We start from the raw sequence: 26,371 nt of genomic DNA on the forward strand, positions 1-26,371 counted from the left end.
ACAAGTGAAAAACAGAGAAAAAAATGAACGTAAGTTTCAGAGAGGCAGGAAAATAAAAAAGACATTTTTCAAGGAATTATCATATAACTCATCTGCACCACCACCCTGCAAAAAAAAAAAAAAAAAAGAAATGTATGCAGTAATTCAAGTATAGCCATGTGGTGGTTCACACCTATAATCCCAGAATTCTAGGAGGCCAAGGCAGGCAGACTGCTTGAGCTCACTAGCTGCAGACCAGTCTGAGCAAGAGCAAGACTGTCTCCACTAAAGATAGAAAAAGTAGCCAGAAGGCACCTGTGGTCCCAGCTACTCAGGAGGCTGAGGTAGGAGGATCTCTTGAGCCTAGGAGACTGACATTGCTATGAGCTATGATGACGCTATGGAACGCTACACAAGGCTACAAAGTGGAACTCGGTCTCAAAAAATGAAAAAAATAAAAAATAACTCAAGTAAATTTCCCAGAACTGAATAAAGAGCAATAGTTTCCACATGGAAAGTGTCTCACATAATATATGAAAAAAGACCCACACCAACGCACTTATTATGTAATTTCAGAGAACTTGGGAAACAATGAGAAATAGTAAAAGCTTCCAGGAAGAAAAAGAGATCACAGAAAAGTTTCAATAATCCCAATAGCATTTGACTTCTCAAAAATATTGCCAATGTAACCTGAACATTTTTACCCTCATATTAATTTGAAAAAAAAAACCAATTTTGGAAATTGAAGCCAATGATGTCAAAGTTTTAAGGGGAAAAAAGTCAATTCTGAAGATATCCAACCTAAATATCAGTAAGAGAAAAAGAAGACATTTTCAGGCATGCAAGCTCTAAAAAAATTACCTCCTATACCTCTGTCTCAGGAAAATAATCCAAAGAATTAACCACAAAATAGTATGTCTAAGATATAAGAGAAAGACAAGGGAAATCCTCAGGACTAGTCTGACAAGAAATCTCGGGACAACAGCATCTAACAGACCCACATACAGAACAAGTGCCTATTGAACCAGGGGGACAGGAGCCCAGGAAGGACTGGGGCTTCAAGAAAAAAATGTAACGAACAGATTAGCCAAAGCATCTGAAGGCAAGAATAAGATGTTTCCATCTCTGGAAGAGAACACTCAGATGAAATACAGACAGGTATAGAGGAAACAAAACAATTACCTCTAGAAAAAAATAAAATGTTGGATAAGACAGAATATGGAATCAGAATATCACCAAGTGGCTCAGATGTGAGGAAATGAGTAATATTTAGAGTAATATTACATTATAAATTAACCACTGAAAAAGTGTAACTATACTGGGAAAGCAGGAGAGGACATTATATGTGTGCGGGAAGGACAGCAAAGGGGCTAATCCTCATTTGATCTACCAGCGGAACTGCTTCACTATTTAGGCCTCAGATCTATGACTTCAATAACCCTCTTGGGTATTCTCAGTCACCCTTCACACTGGCTTTGAAAGTTGGTGTTTACTACTATTTGCTGTGATTACCAAACTCTGAATGTCCTGGCTTACTTTCCCTGCCCTAGGGGAAGAGAGTGCAGAAGTATACACTTGTGTCTTACACAAAAGAGACACCTCATGTATGCCTGGGGGACTGTCCTGCTCTTGCACTCTCCAGGAAAAGCAAACTCTTGCCCCTAACATGGGTCAGTCATGAGTATGCCCAGAACATTTATAATTATATAGTCATAATGTGAAGAGTCCCGAGTCCCTATTGAGTACAAACCTGTTCCTGGCTTTCTTGAAGTTGAGAATTTTCATTCATAGCATCTTTTATTGCCATCTTAAGTCGTTCTTCATTCATTTGAAATATCTTGAAAGTTGTTTTGGCCTAAGTAAAACATAAAATACTGAGTTTATAGCAATTAATTCAATGCATAGTTCATCTTTACACATATTCTCTAGAATACGGAATTAAACAAAGGCAAAAATGTGCCAATATTAACAGCAGAGGTAGCCTTGTGTAACAGAAAAGAGGCTGGCATAAAATCAAGAACTGACTTGCCATGTGACCCTAGCCAAATGATTTAACCTCTTGTAACCTTCTATTTACTCTGCAGCAAATTTCAACCATTTATTATGCATTTCCCCCAATGAAATTTAAACTTCATTGGGACACTTTTGTCTATTAATGTTAAATGCCCAGCTCCATCAAAAATGCTAGTATATATTAATAGCTCAATAAAGTCCAGTGGGGAAAAACTTTACTGAAGTCTCTCATTACAAAATAAATACCTATACTGGATCCTTACTCCTTTAAAATAAAAAAACCAGTTAAATTCAAATGATTTTCAAAAACCCATTAGACCTATTAGACTAATTCAACTTACTTCAGCTACTTGTGATTTGAGAGATTTCGATTCATCTTCAAGAGACTGTATTCTTTTTGAAATATCTGCCATCTGGAAAGACAGTATCACTCCATAAACAAGTACTTACTGAAGGCCTTCAGTTTCCAAGATGCCATATATATATTAGATATGTTAACCTAACACTTTTTCTCCACATGTGAGGGCCCAAATCAGGAAAGCTTCTCAGTTTTTCTGGTCATATGCTTAAAGTTTCACATGAACCTTATGTAACAACAGTGTCTTACCTCAACTTTAATATTTCATAATGTTTAAGTTACATAGGCTCAAGATAACTAAGCCAACATCATTTCTTACTGAATAATGTCACACACATCAATATTTTTATTAAGCCGTATTTTAAAAAAGAAAAGTTATAACGTTCATATCTTTCACATAAAAAAACACTATCTACATGACTATTCAACTTAAATTATTTATATGCACTCCTTCTAATGCTAGTTTATAGTGCGTATAGAAAACTTCTATAAGAATATGCAAGAAATTTAACATGGTAATATCTAGAAGTGAAGGATGGATCTGGAAATTTTTGCTCTCTATAACCTTCTGTATTCTTTGCATTTTTTATAGTCAAGTAATACTTTAACCAATATAAAACTGATTTTTAAAAACTCAATAGCTCTTTATCTTACATTCTCCTCAAATACAAACGCCTTACCAATTCATCTTGTTCAGAATGTTTAGATTTCTCTTCTTTTAATTTTTTTTCTAGACAATGTATTTCATCCTCAAGTTTACATTTGGACCTGTTCAGCTTTTCATAGATTGCCTAAAAAAAAAAGAGCCAATTTTATACAATAAACTTGGGAATTTGGGGTTAGGGCAAATCAGAAGAGTACAATCAAATGCATGTGCTAATAAGTTTAGTTTATATATTTGCTTATTTTTATAATTTTAAAATAATAGAAGTTCTAGCAGGGGTCAGCAAACTGCTTCTGTGAAGAGCTGGAGAGTAAATATTTTAAATTTAAATTTTAAATAGGCCATGCAGTCTTTTGCCACTACTCAACTATGTTATCATAGTGAGAATACAAAGACAATACCTAAATGAATGAACATAGCTGTGTTTCAATAGAATTTCATTTACTAAAACAGGTGAAAAGCCCTAACCACAGTTTGCCAACCTCTGCCCTAAAGCATTATATGGAAAAAAAAGAGAAATAAATCTAATTTAATATAATTAAATATAGAAGATACAAAATAAACTCAAAAACCAAAGATTGCTTCATGATAACATTCCACATTGAATTAAAACATTTTCTTTTTTTTTGAATTAAAACATTTTCTGTGAACTTTTTTTAATTTAAAATGATTAGTTGTTGGATTATTCCAATTGAATTTTAAAACTATAATAAACATACCTCTGATATTTGTGATCCTTCAACAAACTTGTTTAAAAAAATAAACAAAAAGTTTCAAAATATTTAATGCAGGCCAAAATAAAAACAGAACAAATACATACTGTACTATATATACAGTGGTTATAAAATAAAAGTTGTTTACGTAAGTTATATAAACATATTTGACTATTCCATTATAGGAATTGCCTGACATGAATCAAAATGGCACCCCATTAGCTTGATTTTTATCTACAGATTCAACCATCAACTATTTTAAAATTGTGTAACATTATAGTTTACATTTAATTATGATTACAACTCATGAAAAGAAATGGTCTTGCTGGACAGCACCTGTGGCTCAAAGGAGTAGAGGGCTGGCCCCATATGCCAGAGGTGGTGGGTTTAAACCCAGCCCACGCCAAAACTGCAAAAAAAAAAAAAAAAATTGGTCTTGCTATATGTTTAAAAAAAAAAAAACCAAAATTAGAGAAAAATTTCTAAACTGTTCAATTCAGCGAAAAATTCAGCTTTTATTACCATATTATATAAATGTATTGCCCTCAGAATAACTGGTGTGTTTTATTTTACCCACACTACCAAGTTGAATAAAGTATCTCTGCTACTCAGTTTTTCCTCTTCTGTTAACATGCCAAATGCCTTCTAAAATTCTTTTGATTTATCAAACTAATAAATTACTACTGGGGCAGTAGTTAAAACACAGGGTCAACAAATAAAAAGTAACAGTTTCATTAAGTTTTTAAGCATAGCACTAGGTAACAAATGAAGAAAGAAAAGATTAAAAATATTATTTTACTTGGAATCCAATTTATAACTTCCTTTCTACTAGAAAATTCTGAATCATGACAGACTTTCTGATGATTACAGACGTCAGTGATTAAGAACTGCCAAGCTAGGCAGCACCTGTGGCTCAGTGAGTAGGGCACCGGCCCCATATACCGAGGGTGGCGGGTTTGAAAGCAGCCCTGGCCAAACTGCAACAAAAAAACAGCCAGGCACTGTGGCGGGTGCCTGTAGTCCCAGCTACTCAGGAGGCTGAGGCAAGAGAATCGCCTAAGCCCAAGAGCTGGAAGTTGCTGTGAGCCGTGACACCACAGCACTCTATCAAGGGCAACAAAGTAAGACTCTGTCTTTAAAAAAAAACAAAGAACTGCCAAGTTGGCTAAAAAAGAATGGCCAAGTTGGCTCAGCACCTGTAGCTCAGCACAGAGGCTGGCAAGTTGGAACCCACCAAACAACAATGACAAATACAACAAAAAAATAGCCAGGCATTGTGGCAGGTGTCTGTAGTCCCAGCTACGTGGGAGGCTGAGGGAAGAGAATCGCTTAAGCCCAAGAGTTTGAGGTTGCTGTGAGCTATGACACCATAGCACTCTACTGAAGGCGACATACATAGTGATACTCTGTCTCCAAAAAAAAAGGAACTGCCAAGCTGGACTAAACATGTACACCAAAGATACAAGTTCTACTGCTTTCTACTTCCATTTTCCCAGATGCAACTTTACCTTCTATCCATTGTCACCACTCTATTACCACACTTCCATTCTAAACATCAGTAAGGTACAGCCGTCACTTACCCTCATCTGTCTTAGTTTAGCTAAATTTCTATGATAATTACCATACTGTACTCCTTCTTTACAATTAACCAAATCACACCTGACTCAGGAAAGCCAAATGAGCACATCTTTCCAACTCCTCATTCAGTGACATCATGTTGGTAGCCTGGAAATGGCCATGGTGGGAGTATTCATATCAAAGAACTCACCAAATGTTGCAAATAAGGGTTCCTGCCTTTTAGAGAGCCAGCACATTTGCCAACACACCACCACTTAGAATGTATGCTTTTAGTCTAACTCTAGTTAGCTCCTAAAATCCTGGGAATGAAATAAAGGCAAATGCTATTAAGATTTACATAATTTATTATTGCCAACTATTACTAAATTTACGAAAACGAATCCTAGTTCTAGAAAAGAACTGGAGCAAACTGAGTCAAAGAGGAATAGCCCCCGTAAGGAGGAATGTAGAGTTTCTACACAGCTCTACAAATTCCAGTGAACTTGAAGATGACTCACTCAAAATACGTCAGCAACACAAGCTTACATTTTTATATTTTATGCTACTAATGTTCTGCTTCTTATATTTAACATTTTTCTTTACCTTTTAACATCTAGAGCTACTTTCACATTTCTTTCAAAAGCTTTTGAGAAGATACATTGAAAGTTTTCATTATTTAGTAAGAATCTTTTTTCTAACTTTTTAAATTGTATCATTGGTTTTTTTACCTCCAAACTTTGTGCTTCTGTTGACTCTTTCTCCAAGCTGGCATCCTTTAAAGATGACTCTAAGCCTTCATACTGAAACAAAGCAACCCCATAAGTAAAATCTCTATACATTTTATTCCGAATTATATCTGGATAGATGCCTAAAAAGCAGACAGAATCCACTTCTACATAGACATTAAATTTACTTGGATTTACTTAAGCTTTAAGCTCTTCAAACCTGACCACTATAACAAACAAAACCAGAGCAGCTGAAACATCACACACCACTAGCTCACACAATAAATGGCAGAACTTCACCCTTAATACTAAGAAAGTTATCCAAAACCTGCTTCTCAGAGAACACAGAACTGTAACTCATATTCTTTACTTGTAAATTTTAAAGGAGTAAAAATTTAAATGCCAAGGTTGTCCTGAAGATTATCCAAAGGTTTACTCAACATGTATATTTTTATGTAGGCTGTCTACTATCCCCTAACAAGTAAACCTCTTCCTTAAGCCTAGCCCTTAAAGAGAAATTTATAGCAATGGGCCATCAGAAATTTTCACTTTAAATTCATACCACAGAGCAAATAAAGCAAGTAGGGAATACAGAATCTTTAAAAGCTAAAGAATAACAATCTACATAATGCTGTAAGAGTTGGCAAGGACTGGTGTAGTGGCTCATGCCTATAATTTTAGCACTTTGGGAGGCCAAGGTAGGAGGATCACTTGTGGCTAAGAGAGTAAAACAGTGGTTGGAAAAGAGAAAATGGGAAAATGCAGGTCAAAAGATACAAAGTAGCAAACACAAAGGATGGATAAATAAAAAGATTTTTTTTTTTTTTGAGACAGAACCTCACTTTGTTGCCCCCCAGTAGAGTGCTGCAGCATCATAGCTCACAGTAAACTCAAGCTCTTAGGCTCAAGCAATGCTCTTGCCTCAGCCTCCCAAGTGGCTCGGACTACAAGCGCCCGCCACAACACTCGACTATTTTTAGAGACGGGGTCTTGCTCTTGCTCAGGCTGGTCTCAAACTCCTGAGCTCCAGGCAATCAACCCACCTCTGCTTCCCAGAGTGCTAGGATTACAGGTGGGAGTCACTATGCCTGGTCCCTAAAAACATCTAACATACAACATGAGGACTATAGTTAGTAACAATATACTGTATTCAGTATTTTTGGTAAATGAACATATTATAGCTCTTCTTGGTTAAGGGATGGCTAACTGTTAGATGTTAATTTCTTTCACTATACTAACTATTTTACCATACATGTATCTTATACTATTATGCTGTATATCTTAAATATACACATAAAATTTATTTTTTAAAAAAGAAACTCAAATAAAGTTATCTAAGATTTCTAATGTCCATAGCCTAGGTGACTATAAATAGCAACAGTAAATCTCCTCATTAAAGAAAAATTACATCACCCACAGCTTTAAAATCATCTCTACAATTTTTTTTCTACCACTGACATTCAATAAGACATGACTTCACTGAAAACCAAGAGAAAAAATAAGCAACAGAAATACACTACTAGATATGAAGATAATGAAGTTCTCAAACATTAAAATAAGTAAGCATAATATGTAAAAAGAACTAAAAAAAATGGAACTAGAGAAAGAGAAGAAAATTAGCTGTACTGCAGCTACAGAACTGAAATGAGAATACATGAAATTAAGATCTCAAACAGATGGTTTAAAAGATGACTAGACATAAACGAAAACAATCAGTAAAAATGGAAGATAGATCAGAAGAACACATGTATATCTAGGCAGAACTGTAGCCCCAAAAGGGTGGAAAATCAAGGAAAGAACGTAAGGATATATGAGATACAATAAAAAATTTAAATATATGTATTTAAAGTCTCAGAAAGAAAAAGGAAGCAAAAATAATAACTCAAAAGTAACAATCAAGAACATCCCAAAACTAATTAGGAACATTAAGCTACAGATTCTAGAAGTATCATGAATTCCAAGGAGGATAAACAGAAGAAACCACACCTAGACCAATCATAGTAACATAGCTAAAAAGTAAATAAAGTTAAAATACACCTGCCCTAATGGCCCACCAATTCCAATATCAAGTATTTACTGACAAGAAGTGAAAACTCACACCCACAAAAAAAAAACCTTGAAGAATATTCACAACTTAGACCTGGTGCAGTGGCTCACACCTGTCATCCTAGCACTCTGGGAGGCCATCGCGGGTAGATTGCCTGAGCTCACAAGTTCAAGACCAGCCTGAGCCAGAGCCAGAGCAAGATCTTCTCTCTGAAAAATAGCCCAGCGTTGTGGTGGGCACATGTAGTCTACGCTACTTGGGAGGCTGAGACAAGAATCGCTTATGCCCAAGAGTTTGAGGTTGCTGTGAACTGATACTCTACTGAGGGCAACAAAGTGAGCCTCTGTCTCACAAAAAAAAGAATATTCACAACTTTATTCATAATAGTAAAGTGATGTAAATAGCCACTGAAGAAGTAAATGGACAGATTGCAGTATATAATACGATGCAAATTTACTTAGCAGGAAAAAGAAAAGTACAAATACAGGCAACACAGTGAACCTAAAAATATGCTGACTAAACAGCCAGACACAAAAGAGTATGATTTCATTTACAAATTCTGTAACAGACAAAACGTAGTCTGTGGGCGGTGCCTGTGGCTCAGTAGGAGGGCACCGACCCCATATACCGAGGGTGGCGGGTTCAAACCTGGCCTGGCCAAACTGCAACAAAAAAATAGCTGGGTATTGTGGCGGGCACCTGTAGTCCCAGCTACTCGGGAGGCTGAGGCAAGAGAATCGCCTATGCCCAGGCGTTAGAGGTTGCTGTGAGCTATGTGACGCCACGGGACTCTACCAAGGGCAATAAAGTGAAACTGTCTCTACAAAAAAAAAAAAAAAAAGTAGTCTGTGTTGCCACAACAATTCGGTGGGGAAAGAAGAATCTTTTCAGCAACAGGTATTAAAACAACTACACATCCACATGCAAAAGAATGAAGCTGGACCTACTTCGCGCCATATACAAAAATTAATTCAAAATGGTTTAAGGTAAGGCCAGGCATGGTGGCCCACACCTATAACCTTAGCATTCTGGGAGTCTGAGGCAGATGGACTGCCTGAGCTCACAGGTTCAAGACCAGCCTGAGAAATAGCAAGACCCTGTCTCTAAAAATAGCTGGGCTTTGTGGTGAGAGCCTATAATCCCAGCTACTTGGGAGGCTGAGGCAAGAAAATCACTTAAGCTCAAAAGTTTGATGTTGCTGTGAGCTGTAATGCCATAGCACTCTATCGAGGGTGACAAAGTGAGACTATCTCAAAAAAAAAAAAAAACAAAAAAACACACAACAGCAGGCTCAGCGCCTGTAGCTCAAGCCACTAAGGCGCCAGCCACATACACTTCAACTGGCAGGTTTGAATCCAGCCCTGGCCCGCCAAACAACAATGACAGCTGCAACCAAAAAATAGCCTGGCGTTGTGACGAGTGCCTGTAGTATCAGCTACTTGGGAGGCGGAGGCAGGAAAATCGCTTGAGCCCAGGAGCTGGAGGTTGCTGTGAGCTGTAATGCCACAGCACTCTACCCAGGGCAACAGCTTGAGGGTGTGTCTCAAAAAAAAAAAAAAAAAAACACAACAGCAATAATGCACACCCCTCAGCAAGATACCATCACACACTGACATGAACACAACTGTGAGACACCTATATGCCAAGGTTATGAAATCTTACCAAGCTGTCTGTACAGTGCTGCAAACATAAGCACATGGTGGCAAGTTCATGAACTTAATTGTCAGGCATCAAATTAACAGCAAGATGTATAATACCAAAAACGAAAATAATACAAATTCCATCCAAATCTGATATGTAACATTATTTGGCAAAAGAAGAGTAAGTACTGACAAATGCTACAAATGAATGAAAAAAGTGCTTTGGTGAAGAACTAGAATTGTTGTGTCTGTGTTCAGCATTAAGCTAAGTGAAAAAAACAGTCATTAAATGATTCCATTCATGGCTCAGCGCCTGTGGCTCAAGCAGCTAAGGTGCCAGCCACATAGACCTGAGCTGGCGGGTTCGAATCCAGCCTGGGCCCGCCAAACAACAATGATGGCTGCAACCAAAAAATAGCCGGGCATTGTAATCCCAGCTACTTGGGAGGCGGAGGCAGGAGAATCGCTTGAGCCCAAGAGTTTGAGGTTGCTGTGAACTGTGATGCCACAGCACTCTACCTAGGCTTGAGGCTCTATCTCAAAAACAAATAAATAAATAAATGATTCCATTTATGTGAAATGCCCAGAATAAGCAAATCTAAATAAACAGAAAGTAGGTAAATCATCCAGGATTTTGATGGGGGGTCAGGGAGGACTGAGAAAGGGTGATGGCTAAAATATTCAGGGTTTCTTTGTTGGGGTAATGAAAACATCCAAAATTTGAGCATAAAGCAAAATGAAACAAAAATCTGTTTAATTGGCTCAGAAGAGGGCCACATGCAAAGAAAAATACTGGGTAAAATTTTACCAATAGAGAATTAGGATTTAGAGGGATGGATGTGACTTATAGTCCCATGGAAACTCTTTTATAATTCAAGAAATATGGGTTTTGTATGTATGTACGTTATCAAATTACTATTGCAGTTAGGTTGAAATAAGGATTAAAATTGCATTAAAATAGATCCCTGAATATCATTCTTTGTGAAACTTAACTTTTTGTGTGCCACTTAAAAATGTTACCTATAAATCAGTATTTGGTAAAATTTTTCATTCTTAACCTGTTAATATTAAGGAATAAAATATACAATATTAAACAAAAAAAATAATTCAAAATTTGGCTTGACACCCGTAGCACAACGGATAGGGCACCAGCCACATGCACTGAGTCTGGCAGGTTCAAGCCCAGCCCAAGCCAGCTAAACAATAATGACAACTGCAACAAAGAAACAGCCGGACATTGTGGTGGGTGTTTGTAATCCTAGCTACTAGGGAAGCTGAGCCAAGAGAATCACTTGAGCCCAAGAGTTTGAGATTTCTGTGAGCTGTGATGCCTCGGGCACTCTACCCAGAGTGACATAGTTAGACTCTATCTCAAAAAAAAAGAAAATATTCAAAATTTGATTGCTGTGAAGGATATACAACTCAGTGAACACACGAAAAGCTATTCATTAACACACTTTAAATGTATGAGTTATAGGGCAAGTAATTATATCCCTATAAAGCGATTAAAAAAAATCTATACCATTTAAGGGCAGCGCCTGTGGCTCAGTCGGTAAGGCGCCGGCCCCATATACCGAGGGTGGCGGGTTCAAACCCGGCCCCAGCCAAACTGCAACCAAAAAATAGCCGGGTGTTGTGGCAGGCGCCTGTAGTCCCAGCTACTCGGGAGGCTGAGGCAAGAGAATCGCTTAAGCCCAGGAGTTGGAGGTTGCTGTGAGCTGTGTGAGGCCACGGCACTCTGCAGAGGGCCATAAAGTGAGACTCTGTCTCTAAAAAAAAAAAAAAAAATCTATACCATTTAAAATACAGGCAATCCCCAGGTTATAAACAAGACATGTCCCGTACATTTGTTCTTAAGGTAAATCTGAATGTAAGTCGGAACAGGTCCATTTACCTATTCCTATAATAGCCCCTGTGCGTAAGTGTGAGTCCTACATGAGTCACATGTTTGTACCCAAGAACCTCTGTTCCTAAGTGTGAGTTGTACATAAGTCAGATATTTGTAACTCGGGGACTGCCTTTAGTTTAAAAAAAAAAAAAAAATCAGATACCTGGGAATAAATTTACGAAAACACCGTAACACAAAAGCATACAAAACAATAGCAAGAGAATGTTTAAATGACATAGGGCAATGTTACCACAGTCCATAGATTAAAAACTCAACATTGTAACAATGTCAATTCTATCCAAATGATCTATATATTCAATCAAACACCTGGCAGGCTGTGTACATGTATGTACACATACATGTATGTAAACTGATAAACTGATTTAAAATTTATATGAACAGGAAAAGCATCAAGATAGCCAAGACAATCTTGAACCAAAAACCTGGAGGTTTACACTGTCAGATACTAAACTTGTTTTAAAACTACACTAAATAATAAAATAATGGGATTGGCACAAAAAAACAAAAAGACCAACAGAACAGAAGATAGTACAGAAACAGACACATATGTTCAGTCACTCAGTTTAAGATGATGGTCTTTTAATAAATGGTATGTATACTGGGTAATTCAATACCCATATTAAAAAAAACTGAATCTTGGGCGGCGCCTGTGGCTCAGTCGGTAGGGCGCCGGCCCCATATGCCGAGGGTGGTGGGTTCAAGCCCGGCCCCGGCCAAACTGCAACCAAAAAATAGCCGGGCGTTGTGGCGGGTGCCTGTGGTCCCAGCTGCTCGGGAGGCTGGGGCAGGAGAATCGCTTGGGCCCAGGAGTTGGAGGTTGCTGTGAGCTGTGTGGGGCCACGGCGCTCTACCAAGGGCCATAAAGTGAGACTCTGTCTCTACAAAAAAAAAAAAAAAATTGAATCTTGATACACATGCCCCAGTTACACCATCGCAGACTCAATTACAGATCGATCAAAGACTGTTATGGACTGAATTGTGTCCCCCACAACTCACATGTAAAAGCTCTAACCCCTAATACCTCATTACTGTATTTGGAGACAGGGCCTTTAAACAGCTGATTAAGTTAAAATAAAACTGTTAGGGTGGACCCTAATTCAAACTCACTGAGTCCTCATAAAAAGAAAATTTGGACAGAGAGAGACACCAGAGATGTGAACAGAGAAAAGACCATGTGAGAACCCAGCTAAAAGGCAGCCATCTGCCAGGCAAAGAGAGAGGCCTCAGAAGAAACCACACCTGCCAACACCTTGATCTTAAATGCCTAACCTCCACTGTGAGAAAAGAAATTTCTGTTGTTTAAGCAACCCAGTCTGCAGTATTTTCTTAAAGCAGTCCTGACAAACTAACACAAAGACCAAATGAGAAAAGTAAAACTTTCTAAAAGATAACACAGAAGAGTATCTTCTTACCCTAGGATAAGCAAAAATTTCCTAAGAAAGAAAAAAAAGCAGGCAGCGCCTGTGGCTCAGTGGGCAGGGCACCGGCCCCATATACTGAGGGTGGCGGGTTCAAACCCAGCCCCGGCCAAACTGCAACAAAAAATAGCCATCATTAAAAAAGCAGTCATTATAAAGAAAAGATTGGCAAAGTAGACCATGTTTAAATTAAGAACTTCTGCTTACCAAGACACCATTTGAAATAAAAAGTTTTTTTGCAATATCTAATATCTGACAAAGGAAAATACAGAAAAAAAACCCTACATATCCAAAAGATAGCCATACTTTTGCAAATGTGAAAAAGACCTGAAAAGGCGATTTCACCAAAAAGATATGCTACCCAAACAGTCAATATGAAAATATGCTCAAACTAATTAGTCTGGGAAAGAAAGTGAAACCACAACTGAGACACCATTAATGCAAACAAAGCACTGACAGCCTTACAGGTACACACAAAGTGCCTACATTGACAAGCATGAAGTTTTCTGACCCTACCATGAACATTATGTTCAACAATGTCTTACCTCTTTTTGAACAAGGCTAAATTTTTCAAGTAGTTTACATTTTTCTTCAATTAGCCCAGAAAGCTCTGTAGCAAGCTTTTTCTCTCTACCTAAAAAAATAAGTCATTAATATCATGAGTTAATTATTTATTATAAGTTTTAAGATTACATACAATGATGAGATCTAAAGTAGAAAAAAAAAAGAGCTTACCCACATAAAGCCAGCTTCTAACCTGAAACAAATTTTTAACAAAAATTGCATTAAAACAAATACACGTTCAAGTAAATCTAATTTACTTAACTTGTACTGCCAAGTTAAAAATAATGGGTTTCTTACTGCCTTAGTGTAATATAAATGCAAGTTATCCAAAAATGTTATTTTCAATGAAAAAAACACTGTTAAAAACCTCCCTACTGAAGATTAGAATTGCATATTAAAGCAAATTATTAGCATATTAAAGGCTCAGAAATAAGTTTACTATAAATACACCCATTTAATTTCATTTAGGCCATTGTTCTCCAAACATATCTGACCTAAAACAAACTATTTCAAAAAGCTCCTACTATAATCTCCCCATAATCCTGATCTCCAAAATAAAACAGCCTAAGAAATGTTACCACAGGACTACAGATCTGAACCGACTACTCAACAAACAGGAAAGGCTTGGTTTATTGTTTCTTGAGTCGTCAGAACCTCTGCTTCTTTAACTTCTCCTTTGCAAATAATGAGGTAAAAATCCACTTGTAAGAGGATCGGTTTTAAAGCTGAGGTAACATAACCAAGAAGAGAAGAAATGAGGGCTTAAATCACCTACAGACCATGTACAGAGATAAAATTAAAAAAGAAAACTTAAAACACAAAGCATTGGTATAGTAGAATGGGTATGGATGAAGGATAAATCAATGAACTAAAACATCAGATTAAGGAACTCTATCAAAAGGTAACAGAAGAGCGACGCCTGTGGCTCAGTGGGTAGGGCACCGGCCCCATATACAGAAGGTGGTGGGTTCAAACCCGGCCCTGGCCAGGCTGCAACAAAAAAATAACCAGCCATTATGGCAGGCGCCTGTAGTCCCAGCTGCCTGGGAGGCTGAGGCAAGAGAATTGCCTATGCCTAGGAGTTGGAAGTTGCTGTGCACTATGTGATGCCACGGCACTCTACCGAGGGTGATAAAGTGAGACTCTGTCTCTACAAAAAAAAAAAAAAGTAAAAGGGCCAACCTATGAAAATGATAGTCCTGGCTCGGCACCTGTAGCTCAGAGGCTAGGGTGCCAGCCACATACACCAGAGAGGGTGGGTTCGAATCCAGCCCCGGCCTGCCAAACAACAATCAAAAAATAGCCGGGCGTTCTGATAGGCACCTGTAGTCCCAGCTACTTGGGAGGCTGAGCCAACAGAATCCCTTAAGCCCAAGAGTTTGAGGTTGCTGTGAGCTGTGACGCCATGGCACTCTACCCAGGGCAACAAGGTGATTCTCTGTCTCAAAAAAAAAAAAAAAGATACTCCTAAATGAAAAAAAAAATTAAAATGCAGAAGAAAGTTCCTAGAATTAAAAAAAGATGGAGCCAGGCACGGTGGCACAGGCCTACAGTCTCAGCTACTCAGGAGGCTAAGGCAGAAGGATCACTTAAGTCTATGAGTTCAAGTCTATGGCATGCTACAATTCAGTCTATGAAAAGCCACTGCACTCCAACATGGGCAACATAACAAGACCTTGTCTCAAAAAGAAATTCTCTTATTAAAAGATTCCAAAGGAGGGCCAGGTGTGGTGACTCACACCTATAATCCTAGCACTGTGGGAGGCCGAGGCTGGTGGACTGCCTGAGCTCACAGGTTCTAGACCAGCCTGAGCCAGAGCAAGACTGGCATCTCTAAAAATAGCTGAGCATTGTGGCTGGGGCCTGTAGTCCTACCTACTCAGGAGGGAGGCTGAGGCAGGAGAATTGCTTGAGCCCAAAAATATGAGGTTGCTGTGAGCTATAAGGCCACAACATTCTACCAAGGGCAACAAAGTGAAACTCTGTCTCAAAAAAAAGAAAAAAAAAAAGATTCCAGGCGCGGTGATTATAGCACAGTGGTTATAGCGCCAGCCACATACACTGAGGCTGGAGGGTTCAAACCCAGCCCGGGCCAGCTAAACAACAATTACAACTGCAACAAAAAATAGCCTGGTGTGTGACAAGGGCCTGTAGTCCCAGCTACTTGGGAGGCTGAGGCAAGAGAATCACTTAAGCCCAAGAGTTTGAGGTTGCTGTGAGCTGTGACTGCCCAGGGTGACATAGTAAGACTCTGTCTCAAAAAAAAAAAAAAAAAAAAGATAATAAAGACTATGATAAAATATAATTTTACATCCATCCAAACAGCAAAAATTAGGAATTTCGACCGGAAGTATTAGCACAGGGATCAAATGGGTCTCTTGGATCTCTTGTACTAACTACAGTTAGTAGGTGTAAAAATTGATACAGACAAGTTAGAAAAGAATTTGACACTACCTTTTAAAAACTGAACCTCCACACATCTGGTATCCTAGTAAAATCACATCTACATATTTTTTCCAAGAGAAACTCTTACAAAAAGGACACATGTATAAGGATGTACAGAGCAACACTGAAGTAGAAAAGCCTAGAAACAATCCAAACGCCCAAAGTCATAAGTATACTATAGTATATTCTCATAATAAAATATTCTATAGAGCGGTCAAAAATGGGAGAAATTACAGCCTCATTCAAAAACATGGATTTTAACAATACAGAATGAAGTAAAAGAAGTTCCAAAAGATGACATATGGCATGAGTCCAAGTAAAATAATATACTATAGTTTTGAAGAATAAATGTAGGTATGACTCTCCCCCAAAAAAAATGTGTTTTAAGGCTCGGCGCCTGTGGCTCAAGCGGCTAAGGCGCCAGCCACGTACACTTGAACTGGCGGGTTCGAATCCAGCCTGGGCCCGCCAAACAATGATGGCTGCAACCAAAAAATAGCTGGGCGTTGTGGCAGGCGCCTGTAATCCCAGCTACTTGGGAGGCAGAGGTGGGAGAATCGCTTGAGCCTGGGAGTTGGAGGTTGCTGTGAGCTGTGATGTCACAGCACTCTACCCAGGGTGACAGCTTGAGGCTCTGTCTAAAAAAAAAAAAAATGTTTTTTAAGGCAGAGGACTAATCTACACAGTATCCACAGCAGGGTTACCAATAGTACAAGGAAGCAGGGGGGTGAAATGAGGGAGGTTCTATCTAACTTAAGTGACAGTGTTTTTGATTCTAATTTAGTTGATACATTCACAGATGTTTAGCTAACTGCTAAAACACAGACCAAAAGATGAAGAAGAAATAAAGGAAGAATTTTCAGCGTACAATATGCCTGCAAAGAAATTCTTTTTTTTTTTTCAAAGAAATTCTTTACAACTTTTATACTAAAAAAATTCTCTGAATTCACATGTGGTTTCTAGTAGTCACCCATTAACCTGAATAACCTAATTTGTTTCCTTAAAGTAATAAGTATGTTTCCTGTATTGCTTGTTCAACCCCAAAACAGCAGGACCATTATCTTGATACAGAGTTAGTTACTTACCATTTGAAAACTTCTCCACACAAAAAAAAGACTAGCAAAAAATCCAACAATAGTTGCACATATCACCAATTCCCAGGGAAAACCAAAAGGATTAGGACCTGGTTTCATATCTTCAGGCAATATTGCCACAACCTTCAAAGAAAAGAAAAGTAAGTCCTTAAAACTGCACTTTAGATCGCATTAATGTACACAGCTATAATAATAAAAAAAAAAACTGCACTTAAGATTAAAAGTGTTGATTAGAGCATATTTTCCTGGCAACATTCAACTGCTGTGTCCAAGTGAAGAAAGTGAGACCTACGCTGAACCGCAATGAGTTTCGAACTGGAGCCTCCAGAGGTGCCTCAGAAGGTCCCAGGGTGAGAAAAGAAGAGACGGCCAAAGAAAGAAGCTGGAGGACCTGGGGTTGAGATGCTCTTACCCTCATTTCAACCAGTTCAGGTTTTATCTACAGAGAATATTGATTCCAATATACTAATAGAGTTTCCCTACAGGAAAAAAAAATTGAACTGCAACTTAAAAAAAAAATTTTTTTTTTTTTTTGAAAACCACAGACAAAGCTTTGGATTTGGAATTTGAAAACCTCCACCCTGCCCTCTGGGAGTCCCTTTTCTTGTATGTAACAGGATTAATGCTGTATGAAGATCCAGGACAGGTACTCAACAAAGGGTCACTATTTATATCATTTCTCCTTCAAAGAACTGATCCTGCATCCTCAGCCTTTCCACATTACTTCTCTCCCTGCCGGTCATCAGCATAACACAGCTTCAGGCCTTCACAGTTGCTGTTTATTGCACTTTTCTTTGGGTCAGCTCATTACTCAACCTCATTCAATGGGGTTATTCTGTTCTTTGTTGCCAAGCTCCACATATTACTCAATCACAAAGAAAGAAGAAAGGCAAGAGAAAAAAAATGTATCTTCTTTAAAAACAATCTAAAGTATAATCAGGTTTGATTTTTTTCCAGGTTTCAACCCAAACCTCTACAGCAAATCTCCCTTTCTGCCAACACCCTTTAACAGTTATTGTCCACTCCATAGTCTTTATAACTTTAATCCATATGTACACCTTTTTTTTTTTTTTTTGCAGTTTTTGGCCAGGGCTGGGTTTGAACCCGCCACCTCCAGCATATGGGGCTGTGCCCTACTCCTTTGAGCCACAGGCGCCACCCCATATGTACAGCCTTCTAAGCTGCTAACTAGAGTTTTTTTAACCTGTACCAAACTCATCTGACCTTTTTTTTTTTTTCTTGAGACAGAGTCTCACTATGTCGCCCTGGGTAGAGTGCTGTGGCATCAAAGCTCACAGCAACCTCAGACTCCTGGGCTTAAGCGATTCTCTTGCCTCAGCCTCCCAAGTAGCTGGGACTACAGGCGCTCGCCACAACGCCCAGCTATGTTGTTGTTCTTGTTCTTGTTGTTGTCGTCATTGTTGTTGATGGCCCAGGCTGGATTTGAACCCGTCAGCCTCGGTGCCATGTGGCTGGCACCATAACCACTGTGCAATGAGCGCTGAGCCAAGAAAACGTATTTATTTTTCCACTGGAAAAAAGAGGCATTCAATAAACAGTACTAAGGAGCAAAGTTTTCTTCAGAGTTTACATATTCTCCAAGCACCTTATTTTCAGCTAAGTTATTCAACACCCAAGACACACACTATCTTAAAAAATCTAACAATAATCAATGTAATTTCTTCATGACATTAAACTAGAAAGGACAATTCTAAAAGCATCTCTCAGATCAAACATGTAATTGTCTCTAGTATAGTGATATTTCTTAGACTCAACAGCATATTAACAATTCTTTTAGTCTAAAGGAGTTGATAAATTCAAATCTAAAGCTTTGACCTTTGGATCTGGTAGGCTGAGGAAAAGCAAAGAATCTGAGCCTAAAGATTTCATCCCAAATCCATTGCTCTGGTCTTAATTATTCTGGCTTTTTCAACCTTATGTTTTAAACACAATACAATGCCCTATCTCACAAAATCGAAGAAGGTATAATCAACTTTATTAAACATCAACAAATACAGTGCAATACAGAATTATATGTGATCTGGTAAACTGGTTCTAAATGTTAGGAGTAACAGGCAACCCTCCATAGAATATGGCCTCGATTATTTGTAACATTTAAAATCTATTCCATTCCCAAATCATGAGTAGTATAGGATTTTGAGACCAAGTAGAATTTAAAAATCAACTAATCGAAAAATTTGTTTAAAATGAAAACAGATAAACTAAAAAGCCAGCTCAGTGGTACATGCCTGTAGTCCCTGGCACACAGGAGGCTGAGGTGGGTCACTTGAGCCCAGGAGCTAGAGGTTACTGTAGGCCATGAATAGCCATGGCATTCTAGCTGGCCAATGCAGTGAGACCCTGTCTCTAAAAAAATTAATTAGCAAATTAATGAAAAACCAACTAATCCAAATTGACAACATATGCTAAGATTATATTATTTTTCATCTAAAGTCAAACATGTTATGTATCAGCAAACAAAACATAATATAGACTGTTAATGTATAGGCCCTCAGAACACTTGATTATAATGCAAAGTTCCATGAAGGTACACCTCATCAAGACATAAAATTAACACCAGTAATTCTCAAACTCTTCCCAAAAACAGAAAAGGAGGAAACACTTCGGAACTCATTCTGTGAAGCCAGTATTTACCCTGGAAGCCAGACAAATACATATGATAAAAGAAAACCACACATCAATGTATCTTAAGACTACAGACAAAAAAATCCTCAATAAAATATTAGCAACATGTAAAAAGGACTACATACCATGACCAAGTGGGATTTAGCCCGGAATGCAAGGCTAGTTTAACACACACAAAAAAATCAACTTTATATACACCATATTAAGAAGATGATAGACTAGGGCGCTGGCCCCATATACCAGAGGTGGCGGGTTCAAACCCAGCCCCGGCCAAAACTGCAAAAAAGAAAAAAAAAGAAAAGAATGCTATGGAATATTTCCAAATGATTCCTTTATGGTGGTGCCTGTGGCTCAAGTGATCTTCCTGCCTCAGTTGGATCTTCCTGCCTCCAGTAGGGCGCCGGCCCCATATACTGGAGGTGGCAGGTTCAAACCCGGCCCTGGCCAGCTAAAACAGCAACAACAACAACAAAAAAAAATGTGTATTTTCCCCAACAATAAAAAAAAAAAAAAAAAAAAGGAAGAAGAAGAAGATAAAAAGCCAAGGCACGGTGGCTCCTGCCTGTAATTCCAGCACTGGAATCTCATGAGTTCGAGACCAGTCAGAGCAAGAGCAAGATCCTGTCTCTACAGAAAAAAGAAAAATTGAGGCAGAATGATACAACTGAGGCAGGAAGATCACTTGAGCTCAGGAGTTCAAGGTTGCTATCTCAGAAAAAAGAAAAAAGAAAAGAAAGAAAATGCACAGGACCATCTGATCTCAATAGATACAGAAAAAGCATTTGACAAAATCTAACACCCTTCTATGGTCAAAACACTTGACAAACCAGGATCAAAAGGAATTTCCCTGAGCAGCACCTGTGGCTCAAAGGAGTAGGGCGCCAACCCCATATGCCGGAGGTAGCGGGTTCAAACCCAGCTCCGGCCAGAAACTGCAAAAAAAAAAAAAGGAATTTCCCCAACCTGACAAGAGACATCTATGCAAAACCCAAAGCTAAAATATTTCATGGTAAAAGAAAGAAGGCTTTACCTCTAAAATAAAGAATACAGATGTCCACTAGTATCCATAGTTATTCAACATTGTACTAAAGGTTCTAGCTCGGGCAATTAGGTTAGAAAAAGAAGTAAAAGGCATTCCAGACTGGCAAGGAAGAAGTAAAACTCTGCTTGAAGGCAATATAATCTTATTATATACAGAAAATCCTAAAAAATCCAGGAAAAAAACTATCAGAATTAATAAACGAGTTCAGCAAAATTGCAGGATACAAAAATCAATATAGAAAAATCAGTTGCTTTTCTATGCAACAATAAGCAACCTGAAAATGAAGTTTAAAACATTTCTATTCACAATATCATCAAAAATAAGAGATGAGGAATAAATTTAACAGAAGAAGTATACACTGAAAACTACAACACATTGTGGAAAAAATTAAGAAAAATCTAAATAAAATGGACTGGACTGAAAGATTTAGTGTTGTCAAGGTGGGATTACTCCCCAAATTGATCTACAGACTTAATGCAATTCCTATCAAAATTCCAACTGCTTTTGCAAAACTGGAGAGGCTTATTTCTAAAATTCATTCTTAGATTCCTAAAATTAAACTCCAAAAATTCATATGGAAATGCAAGGGACCTCTAATAGCCAAACATTAGTGATAAAAACAATATTGGAGGACCCATATTTCCCTATTTCAAAACTTACTACAATAATCAAGACAATGATTTAAAAAAATTTTTTTTTCTTTTTTTTTTTTTTTTTGAGACAGAGTGTTAAGCTGTTGCCCTGGGTAGAGTGCCATGGTATCAAAGCTCACAGCAACTTCAAACACTCGGGCTAAGCGATTCTCTTGCCTCAGCCTCCCAAGTAGCTGGGACTACAGGCGTCCGCCACAACACCCGGCTATTTTTTGGTAGTAGTTGTCATTGTTGTTTGGCAGGCCCAGGCTGGATTCCAACTGCCAGCTCCGGCGTATGTGGCTGGCACCCTAGTCGCTGAGCTACAGGCACCGAGCCTAAAAAATAATTTTTTTTTAAGACCATGTGGTAACGACATAAGGACAGACATATAGACCAAAAGAATGGAAATGAGAGTCCAGGAAAAAAAACCTTCAATTACTTTCAACAGCAGTACCAAAATAAAGCAATGGGAAAAAAGTCATTTCAACAAATCATACCAGGATACATCAATAAATATCCATGTGCCAAGGAATGAATCTAGGTCTACACTTCATAACACATACAAAAGTGAATTTGTTCCCAAAGATCTTGATGTAAGAGCTAAAACCATTAGAATGATGCACAGGTGCAAATATGTATAACTTTTATCATTAGCTTTCAACAAAGATATGATAAAAACACAAGCAATTACAGAAAAATAGATAAATTGGACTTAATCAAGCTTAAAAACTTATGTGCTCCAAATTGCACCATGAAAAAGTGAAGACAGTGCACAGAATCAGAGAAAACATTTGCAAATCATATATCTGATTAGGGTCTAGTATTTTGAGTATGTTTAAAGAACTCTTATGACTTGAAAATAAAAGCAAATACCTATTTTTTCAATGAGCTAAAAGAAAAGAATAGACATTGCTCCAAAGAAGATATACAAATAGCCAGTAAGCAAAAAATCACAAGTGTTGTAAAGGATGTGAAAATTGGAACCCTCGTAAACTGCTGGTGGAGACGTCAAACTGTGTGGCTACTGTGGAAGATAATTTGGCAGTTCCTCAAAAGGTTAAGCATACAGTAAAAATAACCCAGCAATTTCACTCCTAAGTATACACTCAAGAGAAGTGAAAACATATATTCATGCAAAAACGTGTATGCATAGCAGCATAATTCATAACAGCCAAATAGACAACTGAAGTGTCAGTGACATAAATATGATCTATCCATACAATAGAATATTTTTCAGCCATAAAAAAATGAATCACTGTTACATGCTACAACAAGGAGGAACCCTGAAAATATGCTAAGTGAAAGAAGCCATACACAAAAGACCACGTGGCTAGCGGCCTGTGGCTCAAGTGGCTAAGGCGCCAGCCACATACACCTGAGCTGGCGGGTTTGAATCTAGCCCACCCTGCCAAACAACAATGACGGCTGCAAACAAAAAATAGCCAGCCGTTGTGGCGGGCACCTGTAGTCCCAGCTACTTGGGAGGCAGAGGCAGGAGAATCGGTTGAGCCCAGGAGTTGGAGGTTGCTGTGAGCTGTGATGCCACCGCACTCTACCCAGGGTGACAGCTTGAGGCTCTATCTCAAAAAAAAAAAAAAAAGACCACATATGGCATGACCATTAATATGAAATTTTCATAATAGATATACAGACAGAAAATAGATAAAGGGGGAAATTAGGACTGCTAATAAATACAAATTTTCTTTTTTGGGATTGCTACTATGTACAGAGTTTCTTTTTTGAGATGACCAAACTGTTCTGCAATTATGCTGATAGTTGTCCAACACAGCAAATATACAAAAACGCCACTGAACTGGAGACCATAAAAAGGTTAATTATATGTTACATGACTATATCTCAATAAAAAGTAACTTTTAAAATCAAAAATAAAGGGTGGTGCCTGTGGCTCAGTGAGTAGGGTGCCGGTCCCATATGCCGGAGGTGGCGGGTTCAAACCCAGCCCCGGCCAAAAACCACAAAAAAAAAAAAAAAAAAAAAATAAAATAAAATAAAATCAAAAATAAAATAAGTAGAACAATATTGTGTCATCTTAGTCCTCCAGACAATATAAGAGTAATGGCATTTTAGCAAAAAAACTAAAGTGTTAGTTTCCACGTGAAGGTGTTCACCAGACTAGAGAAAACCCCACAAAATCTGTCTGCTCCTCTCCATCTCTCTCTCCACTGGCAGTTCTATAAATACTAAGTTTTGATTATTATTGTTTTTAATGAAGATGTGCAATCTGAAATTCTCTCTCATCCCACAATGTGCTTTTCTTCCTATAAACCCTACCTTAGTGAATGACTAAATTGCCAAAGCCAGAAACCTGGGAGTCATTCTGGATTCCTTCTCTCTTTCTCTCTCATCCCATGTCGCCCTCCCATCCCCGCTTTCCAATCAATAAAGTTATTCCCCATTTTACCTCTTAGCCCCTAAATACATCCCCATTCAGTACTCTCTTCTCTATCCCTACTACTGTCATCTCTCCCTTAAGCCCTGTTTGGAGTTTTGTTGCTCTGACATCTAATCCACATGCTACTATCAGGAAGATCTTTCTACACCAAAAGTCTAACCACTGAAAAGCTTTCAACAGCTCCTCAGCAGCTACAGCAATTGGAACCCACTTTGTCTCCATCTAGCCTCATCCACACATCACCCCAAGTCCACGTCACACTCCACAGCTCCTACCTGCCTGCACAAACCGCGCTGTTTCAGGCCTCCTCTGCTTATCCTGGAAAGACTTTTCTAACCACTCAAGCAAATGTAATCTCTCCTACCCCTCAATTTTCCTAGCACTCTATGTATATGCTTCATTCATCAAGCACTTTATTGGTTTCTACTTTGTGCTATTTTTTTATCTTCTGTCTCTTAACAGACAACGATGGTACCAGCCAAAACTCTATCTTAGTCCATTTAGAATCTCCTGTCCCTTTCATACACACGCACTGGCACTAGACAAACTATGGTTGAATAAATGAACAAACAGCAAGGCAACAGCACTTCTTTGTGTACATAATGAGAAAACAGCTATAACTGTCTCAAAATTCAAATAGTGTTTTTCAAGATTTAATACAGTTGTTAAAAACACAGCGACATAAATTCCCCTAAACATGTCAACAAAGACACTTATAAACACTTAAGGAAAAAATCTCCAGAACATGATTATAAACTGGACCTGAAAAAAGGAAATTTAAATACTGGGAGCTTAATATCTTCGGACTTGATATAAACAAGACCCAGACAGAAGTGAAGAACAATCCACTAGGCATTCTTTATTGAAAAATGCAGAATCAGAATCCCAACTCCCCGCCCCAAGCTCAGGTGTCCTTTCAAAACAAATTTCATCATTCAAGAGAACTCCTTTCAGAGGCTCAGTCCTCAACTTTCTCACAGTCGGAGAAACCACGTGTCACTGACCCCTGCTCAAAATAAATAACAGAAGGAAAAGGCTGGCTCGTTTTAGGAATGGGGAAACATTTTACCATACCTTTGAAAGTCCAGCTAAGCAAATGCTCGCTTCACCTTCCTGACCTCCGGGTCTTCCTCCACCACACAAAAGCCACTGAAGCACCTATGAACCTGGCTACTGCCTTGAACACAGGCCGCATAGCAGCAGGTGAGAACCGGCTTCGGGACCTGCGACCACCGCGGCTCAGACCCCGTAACCCAGTCCGCCGCGTCCTTCCCCCAGCGGCCCCCCGACCCCTGCGCCACGTAGCCCTGGTCGCGCACGAACTCACCCTGCGTAGCTCTGTCAGGACCAGCCCCATGTACTGCTGGGGGGCAGCCCCGGGCCCTTCCATGGCGACAAGGCTGCTTTGGCTGTCACAGCCACAGCCACGGCCTGGCAGAGCCACAACAAGCAGCAGAGAACACGGCCGCGTTCGGTCCGGAACCCGAATCTGCAGCCGGCAACCGGAGCAGACCACAGCGGAGCCGGCTGGGGGAGGGGGCGGGGCGCGGGCGCCCCCGGGCCTCACAGGCCCACGCTGCCGACCCCGGCCCCTTTGTTACGCTTCACATCCTGCAGCGGCGCGCGTCCCCGCCCGTCCCGCACCAGCCTGCGGAGCACCCTGTCCTCGCCAGCCCACCCCCGGGTTTGGTTTCGGCCGGGCCGGCGCCGGGAGGCGGGGACACCGGAGGCTGGGAGGCGCGCGCCGCGCGAAACTTCTCTAATTCGCGCGAGGTTCGTAGACGTGTCCGGGTTGCTCGCTCTTAAAGGGACCGGACTCTGCAGAGCGAAGCCAACCACACGAGAGTTGAGAGGCTCGGGGCCGGGGAGTGGGACTCCGCCTTGTCCTCTGCGCTGTGGCTACTCTGCTAGGGCCCCAGACCCCACCTGGGGCGGCCGCGGCGTGAGCGCTGCGCGCCCCCGCAGCCCGGGGACCCGGCCCCAGCCCAGCCGTCCCCAGCTCTCCCCTCGCCGCCCCGCTGCAGCCTTTCATCTGCACCACGGAAGCCCCGACGGCGTCGTACCTGGGAATCCCCGCAGGCCCGGGGGCGCCGGCCGCCTCCCTTGGTGTCAGGAAATGGCCTGCGGGGCACGCGCCAGTGCGTGCTGCCAACCGTGCCCGGACTTTGGACGGAAAGGCGTCTCGGGTCAGTTGGCGTCTGGGCAAAGTTTAACCTCTCTGGCTCTGAACGACGGCGATCGGGCCTCCTCTGTCGGGCGGAAGATCCCAGGGTCTACTCACCTGAGCACTGGGTAGGCAGAGCTGTCTTAAACTCCGTGAGCACCTATTTTACCTAAGTTCTAAATCAGACCCGAGCGGACCTTGGCCGGGCCCGTGCTGTTTTCCTCTGAGAAGAGGAGCTAAAAGTAGTAACGTGTTCTCTAAATTTAGGACCCTATTTTTAGGGCCGTTGAATAAAGTACCAAGGGCTGGATTTGTTCGTTGGACGCTATCTTAGCTCACCGAGCT

The 26,371-nt window shown here is 39.8% G+C and overlaps 1 protein-coding gene across 22 annotated transcripts in view; it reads right to left on the reverse strand.

The window, feature by feature from the left end:
• Window positions 1–26,371, reverse strand: part of MIA2 (MIA SH3 domain ER export factor 2) — a 100,578-nt gene that overhangs the window by 49,006 nt on the left and 25,201 nt on the right. For 5 of the 22 annotated variants that reach the window (XM_053593278.1, XM_053593274.1, XM_053593284.1 and 2 more), the window contains 8 exons: window positions 17,118–17,249; window positions 13,759–13,780; window positions 13,569–13,657; window positions 6,013–6,084; window positions 3,734–3,760; window positions 3,031–3,141; window positions 2,334–2,405; window positions 1,730–1,834 (listed from right to left, as the gene is read on the reverse strand). In XM_053593278.1, the coding sequence (XP_053449253.1) occupies window positions 1,730–1,834; window positions 2,334–2,405; window positions 3,031–3,141; window positions 3,734–3,760; window positions 6,013–6,084; window positions 13,569–13,657; window positions 13,759–13,780; window positions 17,118–17,249 (630 nt within the window). Of the gene's footprint in view, window positions 1–1,729; window positions 1,835–2,333; window positions 2,406–3,030; window positions 3,142–3,733; window positions 3,761–4,063; window positions 4,137–6,012; window positions 6,085–13,568; window positions 13,658–13,758; window positions 13,781–17,117; window positions 17,250–25,189; window positions 25,874–25,925; window positions 26,072–26,143; window positions 26,341–26,371 lie in introns of those variants that run through there. The other 17 variants (XM_053593279.1, XM_053593275.1, XM_053593295.1 and 14 more) reach the window with 12 other exon arrangements.

This window comes from Nycticebus coucang, chromosome 6 (genome assembly GCF_027406575.1).
Source record: "Nycticebus coucang isolate mNycCou1 chromosome 6, mNycCou1.pri, whole genome shotgun sequence".
NCBI classification, from domain to species: domain Eukaryota; kingdom Metazoa; phylum Chordata; class Mammalia; order Primates; family Lorisidae; genus Nycticebus; species Nycticebus coucang.